The sequence below is a fragment of the Protopterus annectens genome, chromosome 1.part1 (assembly GCF_019279795.1).
Source record: "Protopterus annectens isolate FY-2018-M chromosome 1.part1, PAN1.0, whole genome shotgun sequence".
NCBI lineage: Eukaryota > Metazoa > Chordata > Ceratodontiformes > Protopteridae > Protopterus > Protopterus annectens.
Genome location: NC_056726.1, coordinates 1175787030 through 1175807615, shown reverse-complemented (window position 1 = coordinate 1175807615; position 20586 = coordinate 1175787030). Strand labels below are relative to the sequence as shown.

Genomic DNA, 20586 nt, shown 5'->3' with positions numbered 1-20586 from the left:
AACTAATGCTTTTAACTTCTTAGTAAATGCTCATGAGTGGTTTGAAGATTAAAACTTTCTTTGTCTGAGTTGAGAAACTTTTGCAACATTGACACTGATAATAAAATGTGTTTACAATCAATAAACAGTGGCTTTGTGTGAAGGAGGTCAGCAGTTTTTTAAATGTTTTAGATATAACTTTAAGTTTTCATGTGTTAAACACAACTTCTAATAAACATGGCCAGTGAGAACTCCGTAGTATGTATTGGGTAATTACGAATAATTAAACATTTCTTAAATAACAATTTATTAGTTTGTAAATGTACTAACATCACTGACATGAAGACACAACATTTCAACAAGTCTTTATGTTTTTGTCATGTTTCCTTTCAGGTGACATTCGTCTAGTAAATGGCTCTAATTCATGCTCTGGAAGAGTAGAGGTCTATCACAGTAATGAGTGGGGCACAGTGTGTGATGATGGATGGGGAATGGAGGAAGCTGCAGTTGTATGTAAATATTTGGGATGTGGAGCTGCTGTTTCAGCACCAGGAAGTGCATACTATGGAGGAGGAACTGGGCCAATAATGCTGGATGATGTGAACTGCATAGGATCTGAGTCTTCTGTGAAGCAATGCCCATTCAGGGGATGGAAAGTACACAACTGTGGTCATAGTAAAGATGCATGAGTTCAGTGTTCAGGTAATTGTGTGGTCTTTAGACAGACATCCCAGCTGCCCCTGTTTTGAATGGATATTCTTATTTTCTAAGGCCTAATTTAGGAAATTCCTATTTTTGTTGGTATATGCCTATTTTCAGGCTTGATTTACCCCTTCACACAATTTTCTAAATCCCCTTCATCATATATGTATATATATATATATATATATATATATATATATATATATATATATATATATAGATATATATATATATATATATATATATATATATATATATATATATATATATATATATATTTTTTTTTTTTTATATATAAGTTATATTAAAGTTATTACTGAAACAAACAATTATTAACAGGGGAACTGAACATATTTAAAAGAAAGACAATGCACTATGTACAGAGATGTTTGCTATACTATATACAAATAATTAAACTTAAAACAAATGTATAAAAGGTGATTAATACCTTTAAATTATTGATTTTCTAATAAATCAATTATGTTCATCCATTGGTTATACATTGCTGTATTCTTAGAAGATCTAGACTTAAATGTCATTGATTCTAATTGGGATACCTCCAAGAAAATATCTTTAAAGTTTTGGAAAGAGGGAATTTGTGATGATTTACAATTTCTCGTGATTTCTTTCCTGGCTATGGACAGAACAGACCAAAGAAGTGAATGTTTACTTGATTTTACACAGGATTAAATAAAACTAATGAGTTAGTAAGTAGAACGTTATCAGTGAATATTGCTTGTAAGAAATTATTGATATCTTCCTAAAATTTTTTGAGTGAAAAATCATAGAAAATATGTGCCCAATCAGCATTCGGTACCTTGATACATCTCCAACAAAGTATAGCTTCTTTAAACTTCTTATTTATGTTATATGGAGTGATGAATGATCTATTTAAAAATCTCCAAGTAAACATTCTTCATTTAAATGATGAAGTAGATTTACTTGCTGACTGAAGAAAATTCAATTTATCTTTATCTGAAGGGTTACAGTTATTAATGTCAGAGAAATATTTCCCATAATTATCACGGAATATATCTATGTCTGCTTTAATTTTATATATATATATATATATATATATATATATATATATATATATATATATATATCAGACTAATTTTCAAGTTTATTTTTGATATGATTTCTAGCTTTTTGTAAGTCAAGTCATAGTGATGAATCAAGGTCATTATCTTCCAATAAAGTATTAATGGATTGCAATTCATTGTTTTTCACCATTTGATGCCAATAAAAATAGATGTTTTTGCTCAAATATTGACATTTTATGAAAAATTACGGAGAAAATAAACCTCTGTGGATATGCTAAGGGGAAAATAAGGAATGACCAATTTTCATAAGACTGGAATCTATGAATTACATTTTTAAAGGATTTGATATAACATTTTTGGTAGGGCAAAAGGAAAAATATTCTTTTAGTTTCCACATGAATGTGTTATTTACTAAATTTAGCTTAAAGAGGTCATTATTATTATTTAAATTTTGTGATGAAGACAGAATAGTCTTCCCATTTAGCTGAATATTTACTACTATAATACACAAAATTGTTTTAATAACTGAGGAGATTGAATATATTTCTAAATTTGGTAATGCAATGCCTCCATTATCCCAGCTGTACATATGATATGTTAAAAAGATCATGGGTTTAATTGGGTACCAAAGACATTTCTATTCATAGAGTTCAACTTTTTAATTATTGTATAAGGTGGAGGAATGAAAATAGATTGAAAGTATCATCTTTATAATCGATAATTGCTCTTCTATTGAGAAGTTTATTTTAGACCATTTATGTATTAGGTTACCTATTTTTGTTAAACATTTATTAACGTTCAGTTTTTGAATTTCTTTTAAATGATTGGCAATAATTATACCTAAATATTTTATTTGTTGGGATTGTGGTATCAATTTTTCTAATTCGTTTTGAATATTATATTTTTTGAACCAGATAATAAGATTTGTGTTTTATTGTGATTAAATTTAAGACCTGAGTTTTTTTTGAAAATAATCTATATCATTAAATAATTATTGAATTGTTGGATTTTTACCACCCAAAGTAATCAAAATGTCATCGGCAAACATTTGAATCTTTGAGGTTTTATTAAGACTTATATCAAAACCTTTAATATTACTATTATCTCTAATCAAATTCGCCCAAGACGCCATAACTAAGGTAAATAAAAGAGGGGATAATGGACAAACTTGATTAGTTTCTTTAGTAATAGGTATGAACTGTGAAATATTAGAACCAATTCTGACATAAGCTTGAGAGCCTATATATAACTGGGTAATAAGATTTATAAAATTGTTTGAAACATTGAGTTCCTGTAGAAGAATAGATAAGTAATCCAAATTAACTGTATCAAAAGCACAATTTATATCTTAGATAACTATAGTTAGGTTATTTTTTAAGTTTTTAGGTGACTCAATTAAGTTTATTATTCTTTTAATGTTATCATAAGTTGTTCTGTTTCTTATGAACATCACAGATATTTTTGAAGTTGTCTGATATGCAGAAAACCAGACTACATGACCAACTTACTACTGGCAACAATAATTTAAAGAAAGAGGATACAAATCTTATGTGTCCCTTTTTCTTAAGCAAAACAGATGACCTTATGTAGCAGAATTGTGTGATACAATTCATTAAGGACAATAGATTTTATAGTATTTTTTTGATAAATGTGTTATATTTTTCCATCTTTTTTTTTTAGTTATTTTCATGTAGAATTCAAATTTTACCTTTATAAAATGTTCAGATTTTTAGCTGGATGTTCTTATTTTTCAAGTGTGCTTTGTTACTATTTTCAGTGTCTGCAAGTTGAAAGAGATAAATGAGCTCATACAATAATCTCTTCAACTCAACTTATATTAAAATATCTTTCTAAATAAAAACATATGTGAACAAGATAGAAATTGCTCATAAACCTTGGATATAAACATATTATTTTTGCAACTTCATGATCCAAAGCTGGAAAAGGGAACTGTTCACATACAGCTAGATATGCTTAATTGGGTATGATAACTTCTGGGACATTTTCCAGTATGTACATTTACAAACAAAATCAAAACTATATTACTAAATCTGAGGTTTCAAAGAGCAATAAAATCTAATCAGGTCAACAGTCTTTATTACTTTGATTAAGGTAGATACTTGTAGTTCATTTGATATACTGGGAATAGGTTTCTCAGTAGATTAATACCATAAATGTTAAATGATGCTCCTATTATTCAGGTGTAGATGCTTTGATTTCCCACTGTCATCCATATCTCAGTGCTGTCTCAAGGAATGTAAATTTTAGATAGAAGAAGGCTATGTTGTTTACCACTATGAGTATTATGATGTGAAGACTCTAGCAACATGCCATTAGGAACAAGAGTGCTATCACTTGAAAAGAGTGATGCAAACTCATTGCTGGAACTTGTGTTTTATAGTGGTAAATTGCAGACCATTGCAACTTTGACCAGAATACAAAATAAAAAAATGCATGGGTGGATGGAGTGATAGAAGGGTTTTTCAATGAAATACACCTAAAAATTTTATTTCTGAGAACCTGTTTTATTCCAATTTTAATCTTTCAAATCATCATGTAAAATATTTCACAAGAGTTTCTAGCTCTTATAATCATAATTGCAATGTAATTCCAACCTACTTTTTTCATTCTGACAAATCCTACATGGATGCACATCCATCCATAAGAGTGTTTTTTATTTTATTTATTTATTTATTTATTTTAGTTAATCAAGGTCCTGGTTTATTTTTAACTCTTGTGGCTCTTAATTGTGCAAGCTCTGCCAGGAATATTTAGAAATACTTTACTAAATCTGTCTCCTGCTTCATCAAGTAGAATAGATTTAAGTGGAGCCCAGTTCATCTGGAGCAGGCTGAGATAAAAGTATCTTTATTGATGTTACACAGGTTTCAGACTGCTTTATGGTGATGAACCTTGTAGGGCTGTTTGGGGTGTCTAATGATGTAGCTTAACTTGTATGCACTAGGCTTTCAGGCAGGATGCCACTTTTGGCAACATTATTTGGGGTGGATGTTAAAATAAATAGCTGATTCTTTAAATGTCGCCTTGTTAATTCTAGTTGTAGACTTCAATTGAAAGAGGCTATAAAGCTGAACTGAATTTGTTGGCTTTTCTAGGGCTATCTTTTTTCCAGTCTGTCTTAACATCTTCAAATTAGATGGTCTCCGTTCTTATGATGGTCAAGATCATGTATGTGGATACAAGGTGGTATGTATAGGCATATGATGGCTAGAAATTTGTGTGTTTTCACATTGAGGAGTGAGACGAGAAGTTCAGCTTTGTACAGTATCAGGGTAAGCAAAGAGATCTAATATGTTTCTAGAGAAAAATGCAACCCCACTTTCTTTTTGTTAGTTCTAGCTAGTTTGAGTCTATAATAACATGGTGGGAGTATTATTGTATATTTGCTAGTTGGCTTTAACCAGGTTTCTGTGCTTTTGAAGAGAGTAGTGAGCTATACAGGTATACACTTCTGTGATTTTGTTACAGAGAATTCTTAGGTTTTTGTTGAGTATTTTAAAAGTCCTAAGTGGTTGAAGAGATTGCTAGTTGCTGTTTTGGGATGCATAGGGCTGTTTTGGTTGAGTTAGGGGTTAGATGAGTAGGTCTAGGAATGGGATATATATATTCCCTCCCAGCATTATTGTCCAGTTAACAATGTGGCTGTAAGTGCCACATGTATTTGGGTTTGGGTTTATACATAATTTTGGATAATGGTGGAGCATGTGTTCCTTGTTTATATTTCAGGGCGTTAATGTAATTAAATTAATGCTGGTAGGCTGGAGAAAGATGATATTCTAGTTTAAGTGTAATATGGTCAGTGCAGGTAAGTAATAGTGGGAGAAATACTTGTGATAGCTGGATGAGAATGTAAGTATAGTGAGAAATGCTAGTGATAGAAGGTGAAGTAGTACTATATTTGGGACTTGAAGAATATCCCAACACCATGTGCAAAAATGGGAAGAAGGGATGCAGATGGATATATGGATGGATGGTTTGTGGTGGGAGGAGTGTGGAGGGATGCAGCTATTAGTAGTAAATATTAATGAGAAGAGTAAAGCAGAGTGAAATGATAGGTAGGATTGGTAGGAAGGTATAGAGAGTTACAGGTAAGATTGATAGGAAGGTGTAGAGAGTTACAGGTAGGATTGACAGGTATAGAGAGTTACAGGTAGGACTGGTAGGAAGTTGTAGAGACTTACAAGTAGGACTGATTGGAAGGTAGGCAGTTATAGGTAGGGTTGATAGAAAGGTATAGGGAGTTACAGGTAGGTTTGATAGGAAGGTGTAAAGAGTTACAGGTAGGATTGATAGGAAGGTGTAGAGAATTGCAGGTAGGATTGATGCATAGGTGTAGTAATTTATAGTTTGGCATTGAGAAATATTGATATGACTAAGGGTGAATTTATACAGTGAGGAGTATAAGGAAGAGTACCGGTGCTGCAGTAGTGTTTAGCTATATGGATTATATGCTGTCAAGGATAAAATGGCTGGTCAATTTTACAAAGTCTCTGGCTCCCCTGAACACATGCACTCAAGTTGCTGTAGCTTGATCTCTGAAGGGGGAAAACAGCAGCCTGAACAGCAAAAACCATCAGCACTTTGTTCACTCCCTCAACAGATCTTTTCCTGGGCTTCAGAAGATCAATAGTCAGACTGTATTTTCCATTCCTCACAGATAAATCCCCTTTACAGTATCCATACATAAATACATACATTTATTTAATTTCTGCAGTCTAAGTTTTTACTAGAATAAGAACTAGGTTTGTTTAAGAAAATTAGCATTTACTACTTTACCAGAAACCTTATATTTGGCAGGGCATTTTTAGATGAGATTAGTTATTTTAATTTTGGCCATTTACTTCTGGTAAACATACACTTGTTTTATATTACTTGTTCATAGGTTCCAAGCTAAGCACTATGCTAGTTGTCCTTGTGGATCATTTTAAGCCTAACCTATTTCTCTAGTTAAGAATCAAACCATGTGCCTCTTGCCTGTGAGGTAAAATCCCTTAACTAGTATGCCAACCACAAACCGATCCATACATGTGCTCAAGTTGCTATAGGCTGATCTGCAAAGGGAGAAAACAGCAGCCACAGCTGTTTCATTTCTGAGAAACTGGGACTGTCATGAATGGAAAGTAAGTGATGGGTCTTCCAGGATTTATTCCAATTATGTGGAATACCTCAAATTTAATATTTATTTATTGACATTTGTTGACTGAGAAAGTCCACCGGGTCAGAAACCCATTTTCAGTTGAGGCCTGGGGAGAAAAGCTCCATAAAAATGTTTTTGCAGAGTATTTTAAGGATAAAATAGGAGACAAACATAAAGAAAAAGAAATGCATCTCTTTGCCTGCTTTTGAAACATACAAGTAAACAATTTTTGCACTAGGATTCCTTGTAGGCAGGCATCAAAAACATGCTTTTTAATTCCCTCAGATAGAATGTTATTGCACTTATTTCCTCCACTAATGCAGAGGACCTCACTGGACTATATGAAGGCTTGTGGCATACTGCATGGGACACATATTCAGGGAGCACGACCATGTCTCTATTCATATAATCCAGCAAGGCATGTCTCATGTCATTCACACCTACATGAACTATGACAGAGTCATAATGGTACTTGTTGCTGAGAGACCTGAGGGCATGCGTGATTTGGAGAATCCTGGCATCAGACAAGCAGCTGACTGTGACATTTTCCTTGTCCATCCTGGTGAGTGGGACATTGATGTGTCTCACTACTGAGTCTCTAGTGAAAAGAAAACTTTGTTTTGAGTGTTACGCCTTACAGGATTGGTGGTTGAGACACTGGTGTTGCTATGTGCCGTGGGTGCTGTAGATACTGTATTAGCTGTAACAGACTTGTGTTTTGGAGGTCTCTGGTGTTTCAGTAAGTTTATCAAGAGAACCTGCACTGCCAAGGTGGAATTTCAGCACCAACAAACTCTACAATAAAGACAAAAAAGTTGCCTTACAACGAAACAGAGCAAGAACCCAACAATGGAAAAGCACCCTCCTCTGGCTTAACAGACAAGTAAAAAAACTTGTCAAATCCTCCAAGAGCTCCTTTGAGAAAAACCTACAAAGTACTGCCAAGAAAAACTATAAAGCCTTTTACAGATGCATACATAACCTAAAGGGTATGACCCAAGCACATGCAGAACTGGTGGCCAATGTTATCACACACACTGACTCCACAGAGATAGCAAACCTGCTAGATGATAGGTTTGGTGAAAATTTCCCTCCCATATTCCCTCCTAACATACTACAAACCCTCCCCCAAACTCACCTCTCACCTTACATATCTGAAGGGAAGGTTCTCAAAGCCCTGCTCAAGGCAAAGAAAACTGCCAATGTTGGACAAGATGACATCCCAGGCTGTCTTGTAAACAGGCTAAAACATGAACTAGCATCACCACAAAGTACCATTTCCAATCATAGCCTAACCACAGGCTTTATTCCTGTGGAATGGAGAACAGCTACAGCTATTCCCCTCCACAAAGGTGACCTAGCAACAGACCAGGGAATTATAGACCCATAAGTCTGACCAGCCTCATCTGTAAGGCCATGGAATGTATCATTATGGACCTCATAAATAAAGACATAGGTGACCTCCAAATCCAGGATCCTACCCACTTCGGCTTTGTGAAGGGCAGATCCTGTCTGATAAATAAGGTGGAGTTCTTTGAAAGTGTGACCAAGACCATTGATGATGGCAAATCTGTGTACAAAGCATACCTCGACTTGTCAAAGGCTTTTGACAAAATCCCACACTCACGCATTACAGATAAACTTAACAAATTGAATGTAAAACCCTTCTTTGTAAGATGGGTTGCTAACTGGCTTACAGACCAGACAAACACTATCAAAGTGGGTGAATCCACATCAACCAGCAGACCTGTTACCAGCAGGGTGCCACAGGGGTCAGTGCTGGGCCCCCTACTGTTTGGTATATGCTTCTCAGACGTTGTGGCTGACCAAGTTTGCAGACAACTGGAAACTAGTTGCAATCATTGAATCCCCAAATGATGTCAGTATATTCCAGGAAGGTCTCACACAGACCAGCTACCGGTCTATTAGTCATGGTCTCAAACTGAATGCAAAGAAATGCATCATTATTCTCTTTGGCACAAACAGTGCCCCTCCATACAATCAAATCAATAGCAATACCCTAAGTACCCATGACATGGTAAGGGACGTGGGATCACAGGTTGCCTGAAACCTTAACTTCAACAACCATGTCTACCATTATAAGGAAAGCTTTCTACATAGCTCACTTGATTAGTAAAGGCATTGACTTGAGAGAAAACTTATCCAGCTCGTAATTGAGTATAACACTCAATTTGTTATGTAGTGTACTAAGCACCTGCAGCAATTAGAGAGATCTCAGAGGTTTCTAAAAAGAAGATCAAGGGTCTCCAGCATGTGCCTTAAAATAACTGACTAAATCCCCTATCACTATACTCTGTATCATATAGACTTCTTGGGGTAGCCTTATGCCCAGCCTACAGAGCAACCCAAAACCCAAACCTAATGAACTTACTGGATATCCATAAATCAAATGAGTCTAGGGCTACCCGTTCCAGGGACTTAAATATGGCCTGCAACTTAAATAGAAATTGCTGGAGGGACAAATTTACCTCCCAGCAATGCCCACACTGTTGGAACAGGTTACCAATTCATGTGAAACAGAGCGCATCTACTGTTCAAGAGGAACCTGGCCAAGTGGATGGGGCACTGTAAATTCTTACTGGGGATAGTACCCGCAAACATCATGGACATGGGCAGTCATCAATAAATGCAATCTTGGGTATTGACTAGTACTTCTATATTATTACTTTGGGTCAAAATGGCTAGCTTAAAATGACCTCCAGGTTGATAGCCTAGTAATCTCCTATGATTCTATGATCCTATATCCAGCATCATTCTTAAGTTTCAGAAAGACTGTCAGAAGGCAATTTACATGTCTCTCTTCTGACCCATGCAGCAGTGATTCTTCTTTCTTATGGAACTGGCCAAGGACAAGCTTCCTCATGGGTTGGATCTACTAACATAAGACAAGCAGAGATTGATATTCTACAGTGTGAACAACTTCACCTGACTGTCTGGATGGTTTAATTTTCATACCCTTTAAGCACCTTGTTTCTGAGGATGTGCAGCAAATACTTAACAATGCATAAAAGACTGCATGTGGTTCTTAAATATTTGCTTTAGTTACTCTCCTCTGGTCATTCTGATTCCTGTACTGTACCAAAATTAATTTCCTGCAAGTTTCAGCATGTCTGCCCAAGGATCCTCTCCTTTCTTCTCTGACTTTTGCCAAGAGTTCTTGAAAGGGGATTTATATGCAAGACCACTTACAAACAGGTAGCCCCTACATGAGATCTCAGGTTTTTTTTTGGAAAACTTAATTTGTCCCCAACTGAACCATCCCATTAGGCTGAGTTACTGTTCATAACTTGAAAGATGGTATTGCCTACTGCAGCATGCATAAGATGAGTATCTGAGATGTATGCTGTTATTGTGGGTGAATCGTCACTGCTTTTCATTAAAGATAGAGTTTCTTTAAGAAAATAATCCTTTGTTTATGCTAAAAGTTTTTTTTTCAGAATTTTCTTTTAATCAAGCCATCAATGTCATGATTTTCTATCCTGAAGCTAAAAATCAGGGAGAAAAAAGTATTCACATACTGGACATGCAGATACAATTTAGATATTGGGCAGGATTCAGGAAGGCTTACACAGAGTTTAAGAGTAGTGTAAGCCTCCGTGTAAGCCTCCCGATCCAGGAACAGCCCAAACCTCCGTGTAAGAGACAGCTAACACGTCTCTTACACGGACTGGGTGTGGAAATGCTCAATACCTCATTTGCAGCTCAAAGATATGCAAATGAGGTATTTGAGCAATCCAAGAAGCCTAAACCAGTCAGTGTAACGGACGTGTTAGCTGCAGAAATGTACTCAGCTGACAACTGAGTACATTTCTGCAAAATTGACAACAGAGCTATGTCAGCTCCAAATAAAGGGTGCATATGTTTCATTTAGCATGCCAATGACCAAATATGTGGCCATTGGCATTAAAAAGTGTTGCAAAAGTATTTTAAATAACTTTTTTTTTTCGTGGGATTTTGATGTTTAACTGCAGCGCACACCCGCGCAAACGGGGTGTGCTGCCTAAAACTGAAAACCGAAGCTTATAAGCCCACAGTTGTGGGATTTATGTATTACATGGAATGACAATGGAGGGACTAGCAGACCAAAAACAATATGGCCTCCGTGTAGTGGTTGTCAAGGGGGGGAAGCTCCGTGTAAGATTGGTAACTAAGCATTACTAGGCAATCCTATGTAAATGAGGGTTACAATACTGAATCACACTGCCACAAAGGTAATGAGCACTTTCTGAGTAGTGTAAGAGTTACAGAAGGGGGAGGAACAGAGTAAGAGGTAGATGACATCACGGGGGGGAATGATAGAAATAAATGTATCAGATTGGAGGGCAATGTAAGGTGACAGATGACAGACAGACATCAGGGAGAGAGGTGTGTCCCAACAGAACACTAGGAAAGTCAAGAAATAGAGGGTGCACACTATCCCTACACTCAAACTTTCTTGATATACGTGCATGTGCGCGTGTGCGCGTGTGTAAGGCAGGTTCAACATGTGAGAGCGTGTTGCAAACCGTTTGCAATGGTTTGCACGGGCGTGCACGTGTGTAAGGCAGTGTGCGCGCGTTTTACCGTGAATCAGCCAAGTTCACACCGTGTAAGGATGTGTGTGCGCGTTTAAGTAACTGTGAGCATGCTTAAGCTGGTGTGCACATTGCTCCCCCTGAGGAAACAGAGAGGAAACAGGAAACAACCAGAATACAAGGAAGCTGTCAGAGGATACTACTGGAGTTAATTGGTGGAAACAATTGGAAGCAGGCAATTACACAGGCAGACTAGAAGCCCAACCCAGCACTTAAAACACTGCAGTGCAGGGTGTTTCTCACAAGAGATACTGCAAGAAAGTAAGCTATCAGAATTGAAAACTGAAAAAAGCTGACCTCAGAGCAGAAATGCTAGGGGCTGCCATAGCTGTTATAATCAGGCATAGGCGAATTGCTGAGGGTGGTGACAATGCAGATGCTGACAGACAACCCAGAGTGAGGAGAAGGAGAAGAGTATACAGGCCCAGGGTCACCTACCATGGGTTACATGAGCTGGAGATAGTAGAGCGCTACAGAGTGGACAGAGACCTTCTGCAGCAAATTATTGAGCTGTGCAGGCCACGCCTCACACACAGAACCAACAGAGGGGAACCTATCCCAGTGGAAACCAAGGTATGTTTTGGCCTAAGAATACTAGCAACAGGTACCTTCCAGAGACCAACTGGTGATATGATGGGGATATCACAGGCATCAGCCTCCAGGGTACTGCACCAGTTCCTGGATGCCATGTCAGCACATGTCGGTGATCATGTATATTTCCCCAATGCCCGTGAGGTATTGGCCAGCAATATGCGTCTCTTCCAGCAAATAGCGGGATACCCTGAGGTACTGGGTGCAATAGACTGCACGCACATATGCATCAAAGCACCAGCCAGTGAGCGGGGTAGAGCCTACATTAACCGCAAGGGATTCCCCTCCATCAACTGCCAGGTTGTGTTTGATGCCCAGGGCATAATAATGAATGTGTGTACTGGTTGCCCTGGGAGCTACCACAATTCCCACATCTGGCATCTGACGCAGCTGTACCAATCATTTGCCATTGGGGACTTCCCACACGGACACCTAGTGGGGGATGCAGGTTATGCACTTGAGCCGTGGCTGATGACACCCATAAGAAATGCAAACACACCTGAACAGGAACGCCATAATGAGGCACACGTACAAACACGTAATGTCATAGAGCGTGTGTTTGGGCTGCTCAAGTCACGGTTCTGGTGTCTGGACACATCTGGTGGAGCCTTGCAGTACACACCAACTACATGTACCCAAATGATCATGATATGTGCTATGCTATATAATATGATCCTGCGGAAACAGCTGCAGCAGGACCAGCATAGGGCTGGGCCAAACATACCCCCACCATCTCCAAGGCCACCACAGGTAGAGGGTGACTCGGAGGAGGAACAACCTGACCTTGCCCCAGTAGGCAGAAGGAGGCATGCCCAGTATGCCCTGGCCTTGGCAAAGAGGCAACGCATAGCACATACACTTGGTCAGTAGGAACACTGGGACTGATACCCGCTCTGACTCACTCATATAGTAACAGGGATGCCTAACATGACACAACCTGCTTCCAAACATGTACAGGGAGTGTAGTATGTGCATCTGACAGAGGCAGCCCTGCAGCACCACCTGAGGCATGAATGCCATGTGTTAAGTAATGTAACACCATGTACCATATGCACACCTGAGGACCCTGACTAACATCCACCCTCACCAATCATAAACCACAAAAACACAAACCCACCTTCATAGGTACCACAAGGGATAGGAACCTAGATGTAATGCTACCCAATGCCAGAAGTATAAACAGCAAGATGCGTGCAGTGTAAACGCACACAGTATAGAGAATGTAGATATCAGTGCTGTAATAGAAAACTGGGTCAAAGCCCACATCAGCAGCCTAACACTACCAGGTCACACCTCATACAGTGATGTGCATGTTCAAAAACATGGAACAAGCTACAAAACGAGGGTGACTAGCAATAAATGTCATGGATAACCACACCCCCATGTTGGTACCACAACAAGAAGCAACATGGATTAGCCATGGTCAAATACCAATGGCTAAAACTGCCTACTACTATATAGCTTGCTGCAGACCACTGTCCTAATAGCAGGAACCACACCAGGCCTATGTTCATAGTTTCATAGGTTCATACTAGGCTATCTGCCCTAGGGCATTTATAAGCCTAGCCCAGAGTTTTGTGGCTTCCTCCACCCCTTCAGTTTGAAGGATAATATGCCCATTATTTTGCTGTGCCTCTGTCAAGCAGTGACACTGAGGTTATCCCTGGGGTATACCTGCGATCTCCCATCCATTGGTCAAGATTTCTCTTGAACAAAGCCAGCGAGGTGCTCAGCCTCACATGTACCAGGATGTTGTTCCACAGCATAGGGAGTCTCTGGGTGATGAATCTGTCCCTCCAGCATGCCCTATTAATAGCCGTGTTGAGGTTTAAGTCTCTTGCCCTTGAAGTTCTGATGGATTTAGAGGTTTTGAGGTGAAGCATGTTCATTAATTCTGGGTTGGACATGGCCTTGTATGTCAGGCACAGGCCACCTCTGAGCAGATGGTAAGCGACTGAATAGAGCTGGAGTTCCTTCAGTCGGGCAGCATAAGACATATTTTTGAGACCCTTTATCCTTCTGGTTTGGAATGTTTGGGGCCTTTCCAATTGCTGCAGGTGTCTGGTCAGATACATTCCGAATGGGGCAATGTACTCAATCATTGGTCTGATGAGTGATGAGTACAGGGGAACAATGACCTCCCTTGATCTAGATGTGAATCCCTGCATGATCAGGTGGGCAATGTAGAAGGTCTTCCTAACTACTTTGGCAACGTGAGTGTCAAATGAAAGGTTACTGTCAACCTGGGTGCCCAGATCCCTGATAACCTCTTCTGTGCTCAGAGGATTGCCACCTATATGGGAACTAGGGGTAACCTTGTTTTTCCCGAAGGGTATGACTATGCATTGTTTAGCGTTTAACTTTAGGCCATGGCTCTGGCACCAGTTATCCATTTCTATGAGACCCTTCTGAAGGATGTCTGTGTCAGATGGGTTTTCAACTATGGTTCCCAGATTGCAGTCATCTGCAAACTTTGTCAGCCATAATCCTTCTGTGTTTGCTTGTACTTCTGAAAAGTAGATGCCGAACAAAAGTGGGCCCAGGACTGAGCCCTGTGGGACACCACTTGTGACAGGCTTGGAGTGTGACATGGCGCCAGCAACTCTGACCCTGTGGGTTCTGTCACTTAGCCAGTTTGCAACCCATCTTGTGACGTATGGGTTTACATTTAAGCTGGTGAGTTTGTCAATGATACCCGAGTGGGGTATTGTGTCGAAAGCCTTTGCCAGGTCAAGGTAGGCTGTGTGGACTGCCTTGCCCTCATCAATGGCCTTGGTGACTGTTTCGAAAAAGTCAACCAAGTTTAAAAGGCATGATCTGCCCTTGACAAAGCCAAACTGGGTTGGATCCAAAGTCTGCAAGTCCCCTATGTCTTCATTTATGAGTTCCATTATGATCCTCTCTATAGCTTTGCAGACCAGGCTTGTCAAGCTGATGGGACGATAGTTTCTGGGGTCGGTGGAGGCACCTCCTTTGTGAAGTGGGACCACCGTTGCCGTACGCCACTCCTTGGGTACATATCCTGAGGTGAGGCTAAGATTAAACAGCTGCCCTAACTGCGGTTTAATTCCTCATTGAGTTCGTGGAGCACACAACTGGGGACACCATCTGGTCCCATGGATGCTGTGTTTCTCACCTTGGATAGAGCAGTTCTCACCTGAGCATTTGAGATGTTTGGGGGGCTACAATCCTCTGGTATAGATATCTCTCCCTTTGGGGGAGAAATCTGCACTGAACCTGTCAGCCAGTTTGTTGGCAATGTATGTAGGTTCAGTGATTTTTACATCATTTTGAACTAATTCTGAGCATATCTGGGAGTCTCCTCCCAGGTTTCTAACATAGCTAAAAAAGGCCTTATGATTGTCTTTTGAGTCCTTAGCGAGTTTTCTCTCAAAATTTGCCTTGGATGATTTTATGGGAGATCTCAGTTTTTTACTTATAATGAGCAGGGGTGTCTTCCCTTCTACAGATTTTGCTCTATCTTGTAGTAGCTCCTTCCTTCTGTTGTAGAGCTTGTTTATGGCTGGGGTCCACCAGACTGGACGCTTGCCTTTGGTACAAAGAGTCTTTGTTTTGTTTGGGATTGCCTGATCCATGCAGTCCTGGAGGTGCTGGTAGAAGGCATTTGTAAGTGATTCACCAGCTTGGGTAATGGTTTCCGCTGGCTTGGGGGCCTTGAAAGAGACCACACCAGTCTTTAGAAGTGTGAAGTTGGCTTTTGAGAAGTTCTTCACTGTGGTCTTTTTTATCTGGAGTGGGGGTGGGATGTGGACTTCCAGTGAGATTAGTTTATGATCTGATCTCACCAATCATGGGTATACTTCTGGTGTTGAACATTGTGACCCCATGTTCGGGATGATGTGATCTAGTATGTTGTCTCCTCTTGTGGGGATGGTGACTAGTTGTTCCATGGCATTTGAGTTTATGAACTCTAGGAACCTTTGGGCTAGAGTGTTGGGGCTTGAGTAGTGATTCCAGGCTATATTTGGATAGTTGAAATCACCCAGTATGATGGTGTTTGGAGATACATTTATCCCCTCCAGTGTGTTCAGGAAAGCTGTGTGAGGTTCCTGAGTTTGAGAGGGTGGCCTGTAACATGCTACAAACTGCAGAGCAGTCTTGACTATGGTTAATTGCACCTGGATGGTCTCCGATGCATCGTGCATTGCCACCAACCTTGAGGTGAGGGTGTCCTTGATGAATATGGACACCCACCCTCCTTTCTTGGTGTTGTCCAGATTTTGGGGCTGGAACGCATGATATGAGGTAACACCTGATAGTGCCGGGGTGCTGTCAGGAGCCTTGAACCAGGTTTCAGTCACAGTACAGACATCGATGTTCTCCATACTGAGAAGGGCTTCGAGTGCGTGCATCTTGAGGTTGAGACTTCTGGCATTGAGCAGCATTACCCTTAGTTTATTTCCTTTTTTGTGTTCTAGGGTGGTAGGTTTAGAATCTGAGCCTTGCCTAAAAAAGGCACAATGGGGGTGGCAAGAGCCTTAGCCAAAATCCGGAACCCAGGGGTGACAGGTGCAAGCCATCCCTTGCGAATCAGCGTGGCTTGTCCAGTATGTCATCCCAGGCAGACAGACATTGGATCCCCTTTGAATGACACCATAGTTTAAGCCAATTATTACAGCTGATCATCTTGTCTCTGTATTGTGGCATCATTCTTGGTGAAGGTAGGATACTGCTCAAGGTCAGGGTCATACCTGCCTGGGCTACATAATCAGAGAGCTCCTCTATGTCTCTTTTCATGTAGTCCAGGGAGGTACATCTCAAGTCTTTCACACCAGCATGGACAATGACTGAGTCATACTTGTACTTGCAGTTGAGTGACCTAAGTGCTTGCATTATGTGGTGGATTCCAGCGCCCGATAGGCAGCTTACTGTGACCTTCTCCTTACTCAATCTGGTGAGCGGGATGTCAGTGTGTCTGACTATGGAGTCACCTATGACGAGTGTGTCTGGCATTGTGTTTGGCCTTAAGGGCTGTGACTGTTTGGCACACTGACTCTGTGGTCTATGTGTTGCATGTGCTGTGCCCTGTGGAGGCAGTTGTTATGGTAGATTTCTGATCAGAGCCTCTGAGTATGTTTTTGTGTGTTTATGTGTATGATTTGAAGTTGTGATAGTGCTATGTGAGACTGGGTTTGTGGTGTGTGTGGTTACTTTCCCCTCCTCTCCGGTCTTGCCAGTCCTATGTTGAGAGAGCTCAGCCTCCAGTTTGGCTATATAGTTGCATCTCTCACATGTATTTGTGTTTTGTGGGAGAAGGAGAGGGTTGTCTGTGTACATGAGGCAATTGTAACATTGCCTCAATATTCCCAGGTGCACCAGCTGAGCAGGAGAGGACACTAGCAACTGATCCCTTGACATGCTAGAAGGAATAGACAAAAAACTGTTGGAATACAGGAAGATATCAAGCCCTCCAAACTACATTATATTGCTTGACTGACAATACCTACACATACACCATAGTTTCATAGTTTACTACTAGGCTATCTGCCCTAGTGCATTTATAAGCCTAGCCATAGTGATGTGGCTATTGCCACCCCTTATAGTGGTAATAAGTGTACAGAATAGATTCCGAATATTGTGCCTCTCACTTAGTAGTGACACATTATGACCCCCTTACGTAATTGAATAACTTGACTGTGACTCTGTCTAGTAGTGACACAGGGAGGACCCCTGGGGTAAACCTACAATCTCACATCCAGTTGTCCAGATTTCTCTTGAAGAGAGTCAGTGAGGGACTCTGTCTAACATGAACTGGGATACTCTGCTAGAGTGTGAGAAGCCTCTGAGTTATGACTCTGTCCCTCCAGCATGTCCTATACATGTATGTGCTGAGGTTCAAATCTTCAGCTCCCATGGTTCTGGTGGATTTGGATTGCTTGCAGTGGAGCATGTCCACCAAATCCTGATTGGACATGGTCTTGTATGTCAGGCATAGGTCACCTGTAAGTATGCGGTATGCCACTGAATAAAGCTGGATTTCCTTTAGTCTTGAAGCATATGACATGTGTTGTAGACCCCTGATCTTCTTGGTAAGGTACTTTTGGGGTCTCTCCAGCTGTTGCAAGTGCTGGGTGAGGTACATACCAAATGGGGCTTTGTATTCAATCATGGGCCTGATAAGGGAGAAGTATAGTGGTACAATGACCTCCTTTGATCTGGATGGAAAACCCTTCATGATAAGGTGGGCAAGATAGAAAGTCTTTCTAACCACTTTGGCAACATGGGTGTCAAACGAGATGTCACTATCTACATGTATCCCCAGGTGTCTGATTTGTTTTCTGTGCTCAGTGGGTTGCTGTCTATGTATTGATTTGTGGGTACTTTGTTCCTCCCAAAGGGGATGACTACACATCAGTTGCATTCAGTTTCAGGCCATGATTCCGGCACCAGCTATCTGTCTTTGTGACGGCATTCTGTAGGATGTGTGTGCCGGCTGATGTATTCACTATGGTGCCTAGGTTGCAGTCATCTGCAAACTTTGTCAGCCACAACCCTCCTATGTTTGCTTTCACATCTGAAAAGTAAATGCCAAATAACAGGGGTCCCAGGACAGATCCTTGTGGGACACCACTTGTGACTGGCTTTGAATCTGACAAGGCACCTGCAATGTCGACTTTATGGGTTCTGTTTCTTAGCCATTTTGCAAACTATCCTGTGACATATGATTTTATATTTCAGCTGTTGAGCTTGTCTATGATGCCTGAGTGGGGTATTGTGTCAAAGGCCTTAGCCAAGTGCAGGTAGGCTGTGTGGACCACATAGCCCTCATCAATGGCCCTACTGACAGTTTCAAAATAGTCAACTAGTTGCAAAAGGCAGGATCTGCCCTGTACAAAGCTGAACTGGGTGGGATCAAGGGTCTGTAGGTCACCAATGTCTCTGTTTAAGAGCTCCATAATGACTCTTTCCATAGCTTTGCAGACAAGGCTGGTTAAGCTTGTGTGGTGGTAGTTCCCAGGGTCTGTGGAGGCATCTCCTTTGTGGAGTGGGACCACTGTTGCTGTACGCCAGTGTTCAGGTACATATCCTGTAGCAAGGCTAAGGTTAAATAGCATTTGTATATACGGGTTTAGCTCCTTCTGGAGTTCACATAGCACGCAACTGGGGATACCATCAGGTCCCATCGATGCTGTGTTCTTGTCTTTGCTGAGTGCGGCTCTCACATGGACATCTGAGATGACAGTGAGGTTACATTCAGCTGTGATAACTATCTTCTTTTGGGGGTGAGAGAGGGGGAAAATTGCACTGAACCTGTCTGCCAGAATGTTGCCAATATCTGTCAGGTCACTGAAATATATGTTGTTGTGTACCAACTCTGAGCATATCTGAGGGTTCCCACCCAGGTTTCTGACATAACTGAAGAAGGCAGTGTGGTTATCTTTATTGCCTTTGGTGATTTATGTCTCAAAGTTGACCTTGGATGTCTTTATGAGAGAATGTAGCTTTTTACTAGTGCTGATCACAGCTGCCTTCCCTTTAGGAGATGTAGCTCTGTCTTGCATTAGTATCCTTCATCTGTTATACAGTTTGTTTATGGCTGGGGTCCACCAGACAGGCCACTTTCCCTTGGTGGAGAGGGTCTTGTTTTTATTTGTGATTGCATGGTCCATGCTTTCTCGGAGATGTCCGTAGAAAGCGTCTGTGAAGGAGTCACCATTGTGTGTTGTGGTTTCCACTGGCCCAGTGGGCTTAACGGATACCATCTCAGTCCGAAGAAGTGTGAAGTCAGCTTTTGAGATGTTTGTCACTATACTCTTTGTATTATACTAGCACTGACACAAGTGCAGACAATTTCCCAGAATCCATCAAACAAAATGGACATGCAAAATGTAACACTTCCACAAGAGGGGTAAGCATACTGAATGTGATAATCAGAAATATGTGTACTGGATGTCACGATGAGAAGTGTATCCCTCACTGGTAAGACCAGACCATAGAGTAATCACACTGTAGTTACACATCCCGACCCCAGTCCCTGGCCAGATTACCACAGTGAAACACATGTATAAAGCATATCTTGCACCCCTACAAACCAATGTGGAATCCATGAAAAGCCCTGTGCAGGTCCAGAATATGGGACACACTGCCGAACATGTTATACAGGCATACCATGAACACAGCCAAGAGTGCTTGGAGTCTGCAATCACAAACAACAAGACACAATGCCATACACCCAGGCATCTGGCACGCTGGACTCCAGCAATTACTAAACCATTGAAGAGAATGAGGAAGCTACCACATAATAGATCAAACATGAAAAGTGAAGTAAGCAGTGATCACTAGTATGGCAATAAAATGTGTCCACACATACAGTCCACTAAGGCCAGGCAAAACAAGTAGAATCTGTGAATCCAGTGACAATGTGACACCTGTCCCAAGTACACACACAACAACAACTCACCCCAATAAATACAAATGTATGTGATAGACGCAACCAGGTAGCCAAACCGGAGCCTGAGCACCCCCAAATCAGTACTAGTCAAAACTAGTCAGGAGG

At 40.6% G+C, this 20586-nt stretch overlaps 1 protein-coding gene across 1 annotated transcript in view; it reads left to right on the top strand.

Annotated features, from left to right (window-relative positions):
* The first annotated feature begins 216 nt into the window (after nt 1-216).
* LOC122815838 (deleted in malignant brain tumors 1 protein-like) overlaps nt 217-20586 on the top strand; it is a 580111-nt gene continuing 559741 nt past the window's right edge. The window contains exons 1-2 of the mRNA XM_044088652.1: nt 217-223; nt 373-654. Coding sequence (XP_043944587.1) covers nt 217-223; nt 373-654 — 289 coding nt within the window. The remainder of the gene's footprint in view (nt 224-372; nt 655-20586) is intronic.